Here is an 18296-nt window from a genome sequence, read left to right on the forward strand (position 1 = left end):
AAACCTCCTAATTAAAGGCAGCAGAGCAGGGGAAGGTAACACATACAGTGTGCTTACTGCATTTCTTCAGTTAAAACACAAATGAATAGATGGCAGCATGGTAGGTAAATGCAGGTGTTGAAAAAACTTACGAGGAAATGAATTTCCACTGAGAATGGGCTGTTAAAAGCAACTCGACCAGTACCTGAGCTCTCCCCAGCAGCAACTGGAAGCTCTCACTGGTATATAACTGGGAACAGCATCAGGGGCTCTGCGGACCCGTGCATTGTGGTTCTGAAGTCCCAAAGCAGAAAAGCGCCTCACCAGAGAAAAATGGTCACTTTTCTTTGAGCACACCTCTATTCTGAAATTAAAAGCTGTATTCTACTCATCAAAACCCCTCTGAAGTTCTGGTGCAACAAAAAAAAGGGATTGAATAAAGTCAGTTTACTAGCGAAAGAAAGCTAATAATTTCTAGCGAGTGGGTCAAGGTAGCGCAGACCATTGCATCTGACAGCTTGCGAACATGGTTTAAGGGAAGAGAGCAAAGGACCGCATTGATTTCCCTCATCAGGAGGACAAGCCCGCTAGTAAGTTCACTTAAAGCAGCTACATAGAAGTACTGCATTATCTGCCACACAACTGCTATGGAGGTTTTCAAAGACTTAAGTAATAGTTTGGCGCACAAACCTGCTGTAGACTAATGTGATGCTGGCACTCGATCCCACCCGTGACGAAGAATTTCTCGTACTGCATAGGTTCTGTTAGCTGGAGCCTCAGAAGAACAAAAAAACACAGCAGAGCTGGCTCTGCCAGACCACCTCTGTGTTATTCCAACATATGTAGGAGCTCAGGCAAGTCCAAGCTGCCCTGGAAGCTGTCTCGAACACAGCCCCACACTTTACCATGAGTGCGCTTTTAGACTATTTCCTTGTAACTCCTTACAGGAGGGTTTAAACCTGTATCTATGCAAATTCCTCACTTTTGCAAAAAAATATTCTTTTTTTTTTCCAAGAAAAAAAATATTTAGTAAGATTTCAACAGGAATGCTATGTCTTCTTCCTGATTTAGTTATCTTTTCACATCTGAGTTACTGTCCCTTAACCCCACTAGAGTGCAAAAGCTCCCGCTGCATGCCCTGTCCATTTAATGCACTGCTGGTGAATCTGTTCCACGCTGCCCTACAACACATTTGTTTAGCCAACACTGGTCTCAAATTTCTTCCTCCCAAGATCCAACACATCTCTCACTGACTCACCTCAATGAAAAGGAAAGATGAAGTTCACATTTAGGTTTGTAACAAAAACAGGTCAGCTTTTGTTTTTTTCTGAAAGTGCCATATTCAGAATCATTTCATAGGTGCTACACTCAAATATATTTAAGCACAGTTTGCACTGATAGATCACAAAAAACAAGTATAAATGGGCATTTGTTATCTGATGAGCTATTTTCCCTGCAGGGATCTCATTTTATCTCAGTGATACTCAACAACTTTCATCTACGATTTGAAAGAAGATATAAAAATCACTGCTTGTAAAGCGTGCAGCTGTCACAAAATCTGAGGGGGCTGGCAAAACAGATAAATTATTCAGACTAATCCGTAGCACTTACCAACACTGACTTCTTCCTACTACAGACAGCTTAATAGCAAAGGTCATGCAGCCAGGAGCAAAGAACATAGGTCACACAAGACACAGCACTACATAAATGAATTAATAATGGAAACAACAGAGATGACAGTGGCAAACTTACAAAACGAGCTCCAGTTACTTCTGCAGCCTGGGAGGTGGGTATGTACACAAAATAGTGCCAAGCAGGAGAATGGGGGGTGGAGAAAGAAGGATTTACGTATGGACTGAAGCCAAACTCCAAAGGTATTTGGTACTTAGCTGCCTTTGAGGATTTTAGCCTACCTGATTTAACAAAGGCTATATAGGAATTGTGATAAGAACAGATCTGATTCCCCTTCCTGCATGTTCCATCTATTCTACCTACTGTGCCTTTGCTGCTGTGCCCCATGCATTGATACATCCTTTTATACTAACACCTTTCCTCCTCTGCTCTTATTATCCTTAGCTAGTGTGTTTTTCAAATCAAGTTAGGGCCTAAATTTCATTAAAACTGGCAAGACAGACTCCTCATTCAACTAGCTGCCCCTGAAAATGTCACCTTCATCTACTCAGTGTTCAAACTGTTTTTCTGTAGTAAGTTGTCTGAGCAGTACCTTCTGTCTTCTAGGGCAAAACACCTATCTTAATCTGTAGCTGCTAAAACAGTCAATGCGCTGACATGCCTACAGGAACACCTAATAACACAACAGCAATAATAGCAACGAGTTATTTTGTAAATGTAAAATGATATACAGATGTACATATATGCACACACACGAATAATTCCAGCAGGAATTACAGCTTTTCTGGGTGCACAGAGCATGCCTCCAGGGCAGTCGTTCTTCATCACCCTCTTCTTGAGGGAAACCAACAGTGCCACTGCAGTTTCTTCAGCACTTTGCAAGGAAGTGGAGAGTTTTGGGGGGCTCTCATTCCCCCCCAGCATGTGGTAGCTATTCCATTGGGAGCATCCAAGCCCTTTGCCAGAGGAAAAGCAAAATTTTTAGAAACAGTTCATTAAAAGAAAATGTAAACTATTAATTTGGATGTGGGATGGGAAAAAGGGGGGAGGAAAGAAGGTGAAGGGAAGATAGGTGTACACATACTTATTTAGATGACATTTTCTCATTACTTAAAAAAGCACTAAATTTAGTGTGTCTTCCTTTTTGTTTAGCTTGTTTGTTTTTTTGTTTTGTTTCAAACATCAAAAGTATTTTAAAGCCTCTCCTTTATTTGTATTTCTTGCTTTACATACTGTTTTTGCTTTCTTAAGGAAACTGGCAGCTCAAATGCTGTTTTAAAAACAAGTCACAAACATTTAGCAGTGTTGCCATTTCAAACACCAGACTCAGCTGAAACTGCTGTGTGGCAAGACTGTGCTGTTTCAGCTGCTGGAGCCCTCAGAAAGGGCAAAAAATGCTGAATAAAAACAAAATATAAGTCATGAATCAACAAAACTCTGGGGTTTGTCACAAATAACCATCCTTCAAAGCAGGCCAAAATACAGGATGCGCTATTCTTCGAAAACACCAGTAGCCTGTTATCACCTCCACCCAGCCATTCCAGCTTATGTGGTCCCCTCTTCTGGACCGAGCACGCACTTCCCTGTGCCGAACGGTGGCATTTCAAAGCAGACATTCCTTCCCATTTTACAGATAACGAACCAAAGCACCAAGGTCCCTAAGGAGCTCAGAGGTGTAACTGCACGAGATTTTGGTGAAGATTTGACCGCACCTCGAGCACTGTGTTCAGTTTTGGGCCCTCATAACAAGAAGGACATCGAGGCCCTGGGGCATGTCTAGAGAAGGGCTATGAAGCTGGTGAAGGGCCTGGGACACAAGTCCTGTGAGGAGCAACTGAGGGCACTGGGGGTGTTCGGTCTGGGGAAGAGGAGGCTCAGGGCAAACCTTATTGCTCTCTGCAGCTACCTGAAAGGGAGGTGTGGGGAGCTGGGGGTCGGCCTCTTCTCACAGGTAACTAGCGATAGGACCAGAGGGAACGGCCTCAAGTTGTGCCAGGGGAGGTTCAGGCTGGAAATGAGGAGACATTTCTTCTCAGCAAGAGCAGTCAGGCGTTGGGACGGGTTGCCCAGGGAGGTGGTGGCGTCACCGTCCCTGGGGGTGTTCAAGGAGAGGTTGGGCCTGGTGCTTAGGGACATCGTTTAGTGGTGACATTGGTGGTAGGGGGATGGTTGGACCAGGTGATCCTGGAGGGCTTTTCCAACCGTAATGATTCTATTACTCTTGCTGCTGCTTACAGTAGCCTTCTCACGCTTTCAAAGACAGCAACAGGGGGGTGAAACCAGCTGCCTCTCCTGAGGTCTGCACCAGAGCCTCTGCTGTAAAAATGCCATTTGCATTACTGTACCCCCTCATCGCTCCCACTGAAACAAGAGGTGTGCACGTGCACGAGGAAGGTATGAAATAGTACTGGCATCTCCACATACTTGCTACCCTCATTCACAAATTATTTTTCTAGGGGGATAAAAATAGCATTAAGAGCCACTGATTTTCTTCTTAGGGACAGATTCTGATCTAAAAATCTCAGGGCAAACAGCCTGTAAATCCTGTTACCACAGTACATACGGGCAGTTGATCTTACCAGATAGCTCCAGATGGTTTTTCAGCATTTCTGTTTTGAAATGCAGGAAAATCAACTAGCAACAGCTCCCAGAAAAGCCCCGTCCCTGGTAACTTGGCCAGCCTCTTACCATGATGATCAGCCTGCAGCATTACTGCACTGCTTCGCTACACAGAGACTGCCATTCAGGCACCCGCGTCCACTTGCTCCACTTGCAAACATCCCTGAGCCATGTGGTGCCTACTGCTCGATCGCATGAAAGCACCTGGGAACACTCCTCCTGTTCACACTGCTCATCCTCTCCGCTGCCACGCAGAAGCAAGCAGGATCCAGAAACGTACTGCCCAAGGGCAGGAATGCTTCTGCAGGCCTAACTGCTCCAACCGACGCCACTACAAATGCCCTCTGCCAGACCCGTGTCAGACTTTTATTCACACAATTATTTTTAAACCTCTCACCCTCAGCACATGAGCAAGTTCAGTGCGAATTTTTCAAAATGCTGTTTTGACACCGGAGCCAAAGCCGTGCTAGGGAACACGTGAACAAGATGCACCTACATCATGGAATAAAAAAAAAAAAAAAAGGGCAAGATTTTCTTTCCCTATTTCAGATTTGCTTGCAGGCTCGGTATCTGCAGGACTTTTCATTCCAAAATTAACTGCGCACTGAAGAGCCTGGAACAGCAAAGGCTTTATGTTTCCAAGTTTTGAGATGGCCTCAGAGTCCAGATCTCCCCTTCTCTCTCATTTCTGGAATACTTTTTGACAACTAACAGAATCAGTGACCACAGAGCAAAGAAGTCTGCCCAATCGATCACGGCCTCGATGTGAAAAGAGGTGGAGGAGACAGGGAACCTTCTAACGACAGGAAGGGGAGAAGAGGTGTAGATTTTTTTTGGCTTTATGCACAAGCATTTCCTCATGAATTCTGGAAAAGCATCAGGGAATAAAGATAGCAGCCAGCACTCACCTTCTGAATCATTTTAAGGGAGAACTAAAACACAGGGGTAGCAAATAAAGGAAATAGAAATACTCTGTGCAAGGCAGATGATACCCCAGTACACAGAGCTGGCATAAAACCAAGGAAAAGAGGTTCTTTGGGAAATTCCCAGTAAGTACAAAAATATGAATATGGTAATATCCACATTTTTTCCAAAGCTGATAGAAAAATTAAAGCACAGGTTGATGCTTCTGAGAATGGAGGGATCAGTAAGATTCCCACGTCTGTGGGGGGAAAGAATGAAGAGATGGAGAAACTACCTCTTATGAGTCTCAATTAATGTTAACAGACTGCAGAGCAAAGAGAAGAGCCACCGCACTAGAGTCAGGACCACAGCTCCACTTCTATCCCTCCAGAAAGGCTCACTTACTATTTTGAAATGGGAGCAGAGGTGCCTGGAGTGGTGCCTAAGTGACCAATGCCAGCAATACCCAAGAGATGGGACCTCCTCTTTCCACAGAGTTCAAAGAATGGCTCACGTTGGAAGGCAGCTCTGGAGGCTGCCCGCTCGAACCATGCTGCTCAAGCAGGGCCACCCAGCGCAGGTTGCCCAGGGCCATGCCCAGATGGCTTCTGAAGATCTCCAAGGAGGCTCCTGACTCCTCACGTTCGTGGCTACCATCCAGCCTCTCTCCCTGCTGTGAGCGTTTCTCAGCCCCGTTCCCAGGAGGGAAAGTCACTGGCCCTTTTCCCCTAGCACACCCCTGCACAGCTCTCTGCAGCCCAGCCCCAGAGCTGCCTGCCCAAACATCCGCACTCTGGTAGATGGAGAGGAGTCAGGAGGCAAGGAGCAAGGAACGAGCATCCCTGCCTGCCAGCCTGACACCACGACATGCTGCCCACGACCCTGCTCACCTTGCGAGCCACAGCCACGCTGTGATTTAGGACAGAAGCTATTCAGGGCTGTCAACAGAGGCAGCCCGACGTGTCTGCCCTTTGCGCAGCTAACATAAATCCTAGTTAGCTGCTCTATGCCTCTCACAGAGCTGTCCGTTGTGTCAGCAGCTACCTGCAAGGGCAGAGGAGAAGGAAAGAACTGAGACTACTTCATTTCCAACAGAAGGTAATTACAAACGGGAAGAGCAGACAGAAGGCAGCAACCACCCCCTGACATCAAGAAGAGCCCAGAGGACATGCTCACCCGATGCAGCATCTTAGGAGCAGCACCACCTCTCCACCAGGACAGCTGCATATTGGATCCCTGAGCACAACACCCTATCCAGGCAAACAAATCTGAACTGCTGGGTCATTAAAAAGAATGCCTAAAATAGACTTTTTTAAAAAAAAATTTCCAGAAATATTTAAAATACAGAAAAACACAACTCATTCCAGTGCAAAAGTAACCAAGAATGTAGCAACCGTATTACATCAACTGAAATAATAAATCTAACCTGCTAATATTTTCAACACCATACTTTGTTCTCACACGCTTTTGAATTACTCTAACACTATTTCTAAATAAATCCATTCAGTGAAGAAAATATCAATATATCAAAACTATTTTTTAAACTAATGAGCTTCCTCTTTTGCAAAGCAATTATTTTAAGCACTGAAAAGGTTTCCAAGGCACCCTCCACTTCCAAAAGACAAATATCAGCAATAGCTGGCTTTAAAATAAACAAACTGAAAAACTCAAATCAGTGGCGTTTGACTCAAGGAAAAACATTAAATATTTTCAAGGCAAAGAATTGAAAAACTTATTCTTTCTTGAAGAAAAAAAGTACGCACACCTGCTGTTCTATCAATCTAAGCAGGAAACCATTTCACTGCTGCATCATAAGTAGAAGAAAAGTGCTTATTAAAACATTAATCACAGTCCATTATATTCTGACTCCATGCCAGAAGTTCCCATTACATCACTGAAAATATCTATTAACCAAAACCTGATTCTGACAAGTTACAGAAGTGTAGTGTTTAGGATTTAGTAATGTAAAAGTCAGTTTTAAAAGAACAGTTACACAATTGATTTTGCAGTGGCAAGCAAGTATAATTAATTGTTTTTGTGACATTTATTACTGCAATGGGGTTGATTTAACTGGTGTTTCTACTGTAAAATTATTCAAAAATTATTTCAAACTTCATCTACTTTTATTAAACACATTTATTGTGAAGGTATTTAATACCCAGGGCTGGCTAAACAATTTTAAAGTGTGCTGGATATACTAGTACATGTAAAACTGTATTGTCTTGTGTAAATATGGGCCTTGTTTAGAACTACGTCTCACAGGAAATTATGCCAAATGAAAACCATCTCCCCTTCTCCTCTCACTGGAAAGGATTTATGTTTTTACATTTAATACCAGTTAGGCAAAGAAACAAAAATATGGTGGCGTTGCCTTGAAGCCTGAGTAATAGTTCATCTGTGAAGCATGATTATGTTCAAGCCGCTGTTTCGTTATTACAAACATGGCCTAACACGAATACCTCAGTTTTGAAGAGCGAGAAGCGAACAACTCAGCTCTTTCTGGAAGCCTGGCACAACAGGGTTTGTTTACCTAGAACAGTTTTCAGCTTACCATTACCAAAGCTTTTAAAAACAAAATGATGAAAATCAGTTCCTAAATGTGTATATATAAACTGCAGCCAACCGACTTAATTGCGGGTACTTTCCTCAACCCACCGCAAGTAGCCCCACTCCAAAAAAAAAAAAAAAAAGTAAACAAAAATCAAAGCCACAGAGCATGACACAAAACACATAACCCTAGAGAGAAAAAGAAAAGGCATATTTCCAAAAATGCTGAGTTAATGATCACTTCTGTAGTCTATGTTTAGTGCCACCAATCTTCAGAAAGATTGCCGTGCACTTGGGGGGTCAACCCTTTCTTTTTCAGCTCGAGTGGGTGCTGCTGAATGCCCCAGGATGGCAGCAGACACCTTCACTGGCTGTGGTGTGGGGTTTGCTGGCCAAGGCAAAGCGCTGTAACTGCACCACAAGCCAGCTTTGGCATCGCCGGTGAGCTTTCTGCAAAACACTGCATACAAGTGGGTGTCGAGTAACCCAGTGACATCTCATTCATTTAATGTAATACTGATTTGAAATGAAAGCAGAAGATGCTTAGAAACGGCTAACATTTAGAGATCCCAATGATTAGATGCCCATCCTGCAAACACTGGCTTTTAAGAGACTCTGAATTAAAAGCACCTCATATCATTAGTGTCTGTGATGAATAAAAGGTCTCTGGGACACACGAAGCTACGAACAGCTGTGAGTTCTGTGTTTGGGTGGGTGGTTTTTCAAAGCCCTGGGTGCCTCTCTTCTGTCCCTTTGCCCCCAACACACTCAAGTCTCTACATACAAAACATGCCTGAGCTAATAACCTTCTACCTGTCCTTGGACAGCTTCCAATTTCAAAGATCCAAAGAGCTTCAGTTTTCCTCTTCTTTCTTTTTAAGTAGTGCCATACACAACTAATTTGGCCTGGCTTCCGACAGCTTGGTCTTGTGGGTGCTTGCAAGCTCGGACTGAAGCTTTTCTTCAGCAGGCAGGACATTTAGGAGGTGTCTCACACCCATGCAGATCCTTTGGCGTTCAATAGGTTTTAAGCTCACCATGCAGCCTTTTTGTCAGCCAAGGCACTTTTAGGGTCCCCCTCCAGACCCAACCATTCCTTTTCACGCAGCACCTACAGACTTACAGCCCTGAAATTTCTGCTGCTGCATTGTGACCGAAATCAATGAACGGACGCAAAAACTGATGAAATGGAGGGTGATACAAAATGTGTCCCCCATTTCAGATAGGTTTGTAAGACTTGGCTTAAATTATTTTTTGAAGGCAACCAGAAAAAAATACAGAAGTGAACAGATGTGGTCAGATACCATTAACTCTCAGGAAAGTCCTCCAGTTCCACTTTTCCAAAATATTCCTCTGGTGTGGTCTACTCTGGGGATCATCAGGGTTGTTTCTAAGAAGCAAACACAGCCTACCAGCCCAGCCCTTAAAAATCTTGCCTTCCATCATATCGGGTGTGAAATCAGTTACATACATAGAATCGAATTTATGAATGAGATTACTAAATTTGGCAAATGGCATCCTCCTCTGGGAGGACATCCCTCACTCCAACCACTTCGCGCTCTTCAGACAAACTTTAAACATTGTTGACTTGTGATCGCTGTGAGAAACACCACCCGCTAGGAATAAAGCTGAACAAAGCTATCTGAAGGGGGTTAAAGAAGAATCACGAGCAACAGCTTGAAAAGCTGTTTGAAGCTTTATGCAAGGCTCTCCCATGTTACTCTCTGCCATTTCAGGAAGCTTGTAATTAATCATCTTTTTAGCCAGTTAGTACATGAACGTGGAAGGCTGCATTACAGCTATGTTTATCAGCATCAGAGTCAAGAAGATGCATCATTTCTGGCTTTGTTTTCCTCTTTTAGGGGTCTGTTTCGCTGGCTGTCCCACACAGTCCAACTGTTTCCATTATATATTACTCACCCCTCTTGAAACAAAAATGTTTGCGTTTTTAGCACTCATTGGATTTTTACAAATGCCTTAGGAGGGAAAATTCAAAACAGGATGCTCCTTGCCTTTGTAGTTCAATGACATCTGAGACTAAATCATTAATTTAAAAAATCAGGCTGTCTAAACAGGCCCTTCAGAAAGCTGGACAGTGTTTGCCTAGGCTGCCCCAGAGCAACTCCTTGACATGACATCTTTGCAGTCCCTTACGGCAGCGTACAAAGCAGGAGTGATTCTCACATGTCAATCAAGACAAGCTCTTCCTCTCACCAGCAGTCCTCCATGAGCTTCCAAGCCCTGCCCTCCCATGCTCTCCGTCACTCGACTGACTTTGCTCTTCTTGCTCCTCATCCCTAGGCGTTCCTCCCTGTGAAGGCTGTCTACCGCTGGGCTTCAAGAAAGCATTTTGAGGCTCTGGCCTGGGAAGAGCCACAAAAGCTGAGGACACTGAGGCTGTCCTGTTGCTGGAGTGAGAGATAAGCAGGAAAAATTACTTGTCTGTCCAAAATGTATCACTCTCCTTGTAGTAACTGCACTGTTCCCAATGCATAGGAGTCAGAGAAAGATTCAAAAAGGCAACACAGTGGAGGGCAGGAGAAGCAAAGAAGGAAAAGCAAAGTAAAGAAGAGCACAGAACACAAAAATTACTGGCCTCAAATTTACCACGACTTCCAAGAAGCATTGGGAGATCTAAACCTTAACTTCCACAAAAAAATCTACTTTTCTAAGCAGATGGAGAACAGGGAAGGAGTGAAGTCTGCGGACGTATGAAGTCACGGGAGAACCACACATAAAAAGTGATACCAATGTAGGGGATGAAGGGAAGGATGAAAGCAGAGGAAGGCTTTCAGATAAGAACTATCACAGATCACAGACCACCAGGTATGTTTAAGTGGCTAGTAGTAAAAAGACGTCGATTTGGTGAGACACGAGAGTGCAAAAACCAGGGCATTTGGCCCACACACTTGCAGGATGCCTCCTGCCGCATTGCAATCCATCATCAGACAGCTTTGCCTGCCGCTGTTTCAGCTGCCTGCTTTGCAGCACTGCCTCTACACCTGCAGGGAGGGCTCCGGGTTTGCCTCCTATCAACCTTCAGCAATAAAACCAAGGTTACCATCCTGATTTTTTGGAAGCCATTTTAAATATTTGCTAGTTAATCCTGTAGTAGTTTGCCAGACAATTATTTCTTCCTTACGTTAAGGCTCTGAGATACTTATATTTAATATTACACGTACTTTAATAAACAGCATGATTTAGTATTCTGCAAGCCCACACTACAAAAAGACTATTCTGGAATAAATGGTATAATTACATTTCCTACAGCGACCTTGTAATCTCTTGAGTATTTATTCTAGACTAAACAGCCTTACTCAGCTGCCCTGTGTCTGATTGTCGATGAAAGAAGCTTGTTTGACAACTGCTTCGAGCAGAAACATATTTTTTCCATGATTGCATGAAAAAGTAAAAAAACATTACCAGGCCAGTATTCTGAGCACAGAGACTCATGTTAGATCGATGAGTTAATTTTGAAGCCAAACGCCAACAAAAACAATCACCATGGACATTCTGCTGTCATGGCCAGCTTTTGAGGTTAATTTAGTGGTACATATACAACTACAGCCAACTTTAAATATAAGAAACGACATGGTGTGTGCAGGCTTCCTTCTTTGTTTCTTTATATATTTTCCATATTCTCTGCTTTTATAACCCTCCCGAGACCTTTTACAGTTACAGAACCCACACTATACCCACAGGTGGGCGGGCAGGAAGTGAAACTCTCCGTTTCATAAGCAGTCCACTTTTAATATATTCAATTGCTAATGACCTTGACAGAAGAGCTCCATGCAAAACACCATATACTTTAGGGTGTCGTTTGAAATGTTCATAGACATTTTTGCCAGAAAGCTGATTTCTTAAACAGTACAATCTCAGACTTACTATAGGCTGTGCTCCTTTGCTCAATTTCCATTCAGTTGGAAAAAAATCAGTGCTAATCTACCTACTCCATATTAAATTTGCATCCTTCCAAAATCTTACAGTGAAGCCTGCAGGATTTCTGTAGTATGCAAAAACAATACAAGGCAGTTTCTACATCAAACCAAATTAAGATTATAGACAAAGGTCTATTTCCTTGTTCCATCCTCTCTTGAAAAAGATAGCACATTCATCCATACTCATTATTCAAAAAAAATGTACCCACAGAGTGCTATTACCACCATTCATAAGTCTTTATTCAATTACTTATGGTAAAATCAACAAATAAGAATTCACTTTAACAGGCTATATGTAAATGGCATTGTGTCAGTAAAGCAATAATCACTTCTTACCTGCCAATTCTCATTCATTAAGTGTCTTATTCGAAAGTCATCAAAGCCAATAGAAATCTTTCTATTGACTTCAAAGAAGAGAGGATCAGGCCCTGCAACAGAAGACACTGGGAAATTTAGACCATATGCCTTGGTAGCCAAGAGAATTCCTTTAAGAACGAGCGCAGCCTTCTCGGTGTGCTCCAAAGCAAGACAAGCTTTCCTTGCTCTTACTCAATCTTTTGATTCTGACTGCTGAGCTTATTGAGAAACTATATTCTGTTTAAAGGAGCAGAATGAATTCAGTGTTCAAAATCAATGGGCCAAGACGGACCAAATAAGTCCTTAATTTGTGGCTTTTCTCCTTTTCCAAGATTCAATAAATATCAGCATACCCCAATCACAAAGTGAGCTGACGTGAAAAATCACCTGCTACAACTTTTAAAGCCCAATGTTCCTGTCACCCATTCAAAATCAATTCTCAGTTATTTTACTATGCTGTATGCAAGACAGAAACTGACAGGGTTTTATCAAAAACTAATCCAGCCAAAGACCTGATCAGCAGTGGTTCAATAGTTTGGAGAGCATCCTCACTATTCCTCATTTAAAAAAATACCACAGTGATTGACAGCAAAGAAGTTGCACTAGTCATTTCTGGATTAAGTGCCAGAACTCTACATGTGGTTCGAATTACACTACAACACTGTACAACAAAGAAATATGCAGAAATTTTCCACTTGAAATGAAGGCTAAAAATTAAATGCTAACAAAGCTGTAACAGATATGAAATCCAGCCTCCTCATCTTAACTCAAAATTTGAAACGACTAAGCTGTCCTACACTAGGGAAAAAAGGAATGGATCAATCCAGTTGCTCCTTATAACAAGCACAGTGGACTAAAACATGTTCATTCTATGTAGAAACTTCCTACAGAGCTCTGATTTTCCATCAGAACTTAACCTCAACTCTCAAAATGGGATTTTGCTTCGGCTTAACTTTTAAATTAACAAAGAAGGTACTTTACCTACCCTCGTTAGTGTTTGCCGCTGACATTTACTTTTGCATCATACTTAAACAACACACTAAATAACTCGGGTGCTCCTAACAATGTGGTTAGAGATGAAAACAAGTCGATACATCAAAGGGAAGTCCCATTCTTCCCTACAGAAAAGCAGATATTTTTGGAGCAAACTCAACTGTCATATGCAGATGTATATATTCGGGAGGCATCTCTGCAGACAAAGCTAAGTAGGCAAACATTATTTTATTTTAAATGGAGCAGGCTTGACTTGTTTACAAGGTCTGCACAAGAGTTCTCTGTTAAGGCTGAAGATTTTTATGCGGAGTGCTAACAGAAATTTTAACTCATACCTGTGAATTACCTCTAGGCTGTGAGAATGGCGTGAGCAGGACTGGCGCTGTGCTGAAGAGGTCTTTGGATTTGGATTACAAGGACCGCTCCTAAACTTTAAGACATGAAATTCACCCATCTTTTCCCACAATGTTAATCACATACACAGGTTTTTGATTCACAGTAAGTTTTTAAGTAGCTTGTGCACAGCTCTTCCGCAGCTGTAAGTACTCGGTGAGAATGCTTTGTGGCAGCTCCTGCTGGCTGTACATGTGTCCGAATAATCCCAAGAATGCCTTTACATTTTTCAGGACCTCAAACAAACACCACTTTGAACTTCGGGTTTTTTTGTTTGTTGGTTTGAAATCAAAACTACATAACAAGCATATATTTTTAAATCAACAAAGCTATTCACAGGATAAAGGCAACTCATTTCCACCCCCATCCTGTTTTGCTCTTTCACTACTTGGCATGACGGAGTTTGTTTTATTTTTCATTTCTTCTGTTTTGCAGTAAGAAAAATCCTATCTATTCCAGACCTCTAACCACACAAATTCAGTGTGCTCAGCTAAAACATTAGCAAAAACAAAAAACGGGGAGAAAAAAAACAGAAGACAGACCTTCTTTAGTTCCCTTTAGGAAAACCTGAGGTAAAGCAATGGCAGCGAGTGCCTGAGCATCCTGGTGCTCTTGGTCTTTCTCAGCCACACGATTCCTCTCCCTGGAAAGCCGTGGTAGGTCAAACAGCCTTGCAATGACTTGGGCAGTTGAACAGATAAGTCAAATGACACCGATCTAACAGCTTCTGGTGACCGCAGAAGCACCAGCAGTGCCTTTAATCAGACGGGCTCTCCGAACACAACCCCCATCATCAAGTTCCCTTCGACCTCACCCAGAAGCCTGGGACTTCCCGATGTGTGTCACCAAACACTTGGGTAATTGGGAGTAGCAACAAAAATCGCGCAGACACAGGGCTACTGGTCATCACAGAGCACACAGCAGCTGTATAACCTCCCTGCAGGATGGGTAAAAGACCATGATCCTAGACCCCATTTTTCTCCAAGGACAGCACTGCAGGTTTGGGTGCTCATAGTCATCTTCTCCACTTCTTCCTTTCAAGCCCCGTTTCCATCTGAGAGGTGCAGGCAGGCACGAGCTGGCCTCACGGGCTGCACGCCTGCCGTGCTCTTTGCCACCAAGAGCAAACCATCACCAACCTGGATGCAGCGTGTCCGGTGGTGGTCACGGGACCATCGCGGGACTTCCTTGCCAAAACCCCACAGACACGGGAGACAAGGGAACCTCCATCACACTGAGGAGGTCTCCCTCCCCCTGCCAGAAGGTTAAATACTGTCTACAAATCAGTGCGACAGGCATTGCTCCTAGAAAGCCATGCAATTTTCAAAAAATGTGAAAAATTAAAAAAAGAAGAAAAAATGAAGGGGGGGGGATAAGAATGGGACGGGACACGAAGGACACAAAACCCTACACACAGTACCGCTCATTTGTATCGGAGAAAAAAAGGAAAAAAGATTTTTCTTCATCATCGTCAAACTTCCAACACAACCGCAAAAAAAAGCATCATATGGATGTTAATGCTTTTCTGCAGTGCACAGAATAAAACAAAATTTACAGCCCCAGGAGAAACTGAAAACAAGTTTCTAAAAACATTTTGAACGTAATTTCCTTATTTGCAAAACATGCAAAATCCATATAGAAGAGCAGTGGGAGAACACAGAATCAGCTTATTGGACTACACAGTGTCTTTTTTTTTAATTCTAATGAGCAAATAATATAAGTCAACTTATAAAGCTAGCTTTTTAATTAAAAAAAAAAAAATCCTAGCAAACGTTCTCAATGATCCCTTAAGAATTCACCCCTTTTTCTTGCTCTTTGCTAGAAACCTTCTTGCCAGCTGTCTCCTCCATTACAGCAGTTTACCAAGAAATAGCAATGTTTATGCTGCAACCTAAGGTAAGTCTTGCAGAAGGTAAGAGGTTAAGATCTGAATATTCAAAAAGCTCTTTCTGTTGGGTGTTTTGAAGACAAACTGCATCTTACCAAAAACTAAAGTCAATAAATTATGCTGCCAGATGAAAATTCAAAGTCTCCAGATTACTGGAAGTCTCCAGGTTGGCAGTGTCTTTGCAATAGTCTGGCTCCAGAAGCTCAGATGATAGCAGCCTGCACATTTGAGGGAACTATTTAGCAGTAATAAATGGCCAAACTTTCATCTGCAAAATTGGTAACAAGAACATGAAAGGTTGCTATACTTTACAACTAACAACAGCATGGTCAAAGTGAACAAAAACTCACAAATTTGGAAGGACTATGGAAAACTTCTTCCCTTCTTACAGAAAGATGATGGAAGTGGGGATGAAGAAGAAGAAGGAATGAAAACTACAAATTCTTTTAGATTTAACCTGTCTCTGTACAAGTCCAAAGTAAGAGGAAACTAAAAATCTTTAGCAGGAGTGGTTAACATTGTGCCCAGCTCTTCTGCCTCTCTCAGGCAGCTGTATGCAGCTGCCTGCAAAAACCCCAAACCAGGGACCAAAGCACATTAGTTAAGCATTCATCAACAGGAAATGCGCATGAGTTCATATAAACACAGAAACACAAATATATATAAATGAATAGCCTTGCATGGTTTAAGGTATTTCAGACACCCAATGGAATAGGGTTAGAGTCGTACCAGCTGGGAACCCACAGCATCGATGTATTTGTTTTGGAATTGCAAACAGCCTCAGGACTCAGCAGAACTCTTCCGGTGGGCACCGCGTGCCTCCCCTTACCGCGTGCCTCCCCTTGCCGCCACAGCCACCCAGCTGCTCTTAACTCTTTCACCACCTGCAGGGTCAGAGCGGACAACCGGGGCTGTTCGGGCTCAGGGAAGTAAAACGAGGCGCGTGTCAAAGCACCTCCAAGAACAGACCGAGTGCTGCTTGCAAATCCTGCTCCGAAGACTCTCGCACGCACGCAGACACGGCGATGCACGGCGCTGTTTAAGGCACGTTGTCCTGCAAGGTGCTGGGCTGCCTCCGGAGCAGAGCCGCGGGCGGTCAGATGGACAGCAGGGTTCCTGCCTGATGCAGGTGCCAGCACTCACCTTACGGGGGCACGTGCAAAGGGACAGAGGCTGGGAACTCTGCTGGTACAAGCCATCTTCCTCCCCCCAAGCTGTTTCACTTGCCATAAGGCTTAGGGCTGAGAGGGCCCCAAGGCTCCCATCGCCCCGGAGGTCCCTCACAGCTGTGCTCCATCCAAACAGGTGGTGAAGGCCGAATCTGGCTCTGCCCAAGCTTAAACTGCTAATTAATATTTGGTCTCAGAAGCCTGATATCAGATAATAAAAATTACAGGCACCAGGAGGACAAAGAAACAATAAAAATGGAGACAATCTCAATTCCAGACAGCCTTGAATTTTCTAAAGCACCATTAGGTTGCTTATTTGTTTAAAAAAGTTCATCTACCTCTAGCATTTTCTGTGTGAGATGCAGTTCTGCCCGTGCCACCAAACTAAACAGGGTTCGTGTTAGGATTTCAGTGGTCTCTGAATCTGCATCCTCAAGTGTCTCAACTTTCTTCAGTACTTTCTGGCTTCAGTTTCCTCCATTGGGGTAAAGATAAACATATTATTATTATTTTTAAACTCTTTCTTGCCTTGACACTCTGTGCGTTCATTCTGCCCCACCGTTTTCCAGGTGCTGTAGGTGCTTGTGACCTTGGAAGCCCGGCCACAACCAGTTTGGGGACACTCCCTATCCCAGCGGTTGGGCATTTTCAGGTTGCTTTTCAGCTGTGAACACCCTCCAGCGAGCAGACGTGTCACTTTTGGCCTTCCCAGCCTCCATTTTTCAGGCACAGCAGGCTCCCTTCCAAACACGACTGCGCACCGTGATGCCACCAAGCTGCTGGACCAGCCCTACATTATACTTTTTGACAAAGTTAAGCTCTGTGCTTCATTTCTCACAAACGCAGTTTGACTGTAGACAGCAGTCGACAAGTAAATCTACCCTTTTCCGTGGCAAAAGGCCCAACTTTAATATTTTTACTGGCTTACAGCTGGGTAAATTAGGCCCCAGATTTTTATTTATTTATTTTTTAATACCGTGCAACTGAAAATGAACAGCTACTTCACTACGACTGCCAAGGACAACCTTAAAAACGCTAATGCAATCCAGTCCAGCTCTCAATAGATCTATAAAGGCTTGAGGACCAAAAATTTTAGCTATCCACCCAAACAAAATGTTGGTTGGTTGGGCAGGAAGTCTAATATTTCATTAAGATCCTTTAAAACAAAACAAAACAAAAAGTCCCTACATCCTGGCAAAGTGAAGATGGTAACAGTCCCAGCTACAGCCCTGTGAAATGGGAATTAAAACTTGCAGCGTTACTTACCCCAGCCTTCCCAGCATTTCAAGCTCTGGAACTTGTGGTCCATATGTCTCCACTTGCAGAGGTTGATACTCGTACAAAGCTTCCTCTAGCTTTTGCATGGGAGCTAACGAAATATGCTGACCCTGTTAAAGAAAAGAAAATATATGGTAAAAATTGCTAAAGAGCAGGTCAAGGTTTTATTTAGATTTCTTTTTTAAATGCTTTGCAAAAACAAGTGTACACCATTAAGCTGGTCTGGACAAAGACCATTCCCATTAAGGACATGCTGTCTACTACACCACTCACTTCTTCAAGATTTAAACTTTTTACTGTGATCTACAGTTTAGAATTAATGCTTCATTAGCTGCAACTATTTGGACATGGTAGAAAAAAAAAGGGGAAAGTTTTACTGAAGGCAGGCTTAGTGTTAGAGAAAGCAGCTGCTTCCAGTGCCACTAGTAAAATTATTATTAGGTAAAAATTTCATTTATCAGAAGTAATATCAAACAAATGTCTCTGAGCAAGCCTATTAGATTCTGTAATCAATGATTTCCTGAAAGCCCTAATTAGAAAGAGAAGCCACTTTCATTTCTCTCTGCAGGCTTTGTAAACTCCCATATATAATGGCTCTCA

At 43.0% G+C, this 18296-nt stretch overlaps 1 protein-coding gene across 1 annotated transcript in view; it reads right to left on the minus strand.

Annotated features, from left to right (window-relative positions):
- The window catches only part of MNAT1 (MNAT1 component of CDK activating kinase), a 123863-nt gene that overhangs the window by 19995 nt on the left and 85572 nt on the right, over positions 1-18296 (minus strand). The window contains exon 7 of the mRNA XM_035551101.2: positions 17685-17806. Coding sequence (XP_035406994.1) covers positions 17685-17806 — 122 coding nt within the window. The remainder of the gene's footprint in view (positions 1-17684; positions 17807-18296) is intronic.

Source organism: Cygnus atratus, chromosome 5 (assembly GCF_013377495.2).
Source record: "Cygnus atratus isolate AKBS03 ecotype Queensland, Australia chromosome 5, CAtr_DNAZoo_HiC_assembly, whole genome shotgun sequence".
Taxonomy (NCBI): domain Eukaryota; kingdom Metazoa; phylum Chordata; class Aves; order Anseriformes; family Anatidae; genus Cygnus; species Cygnus atratus.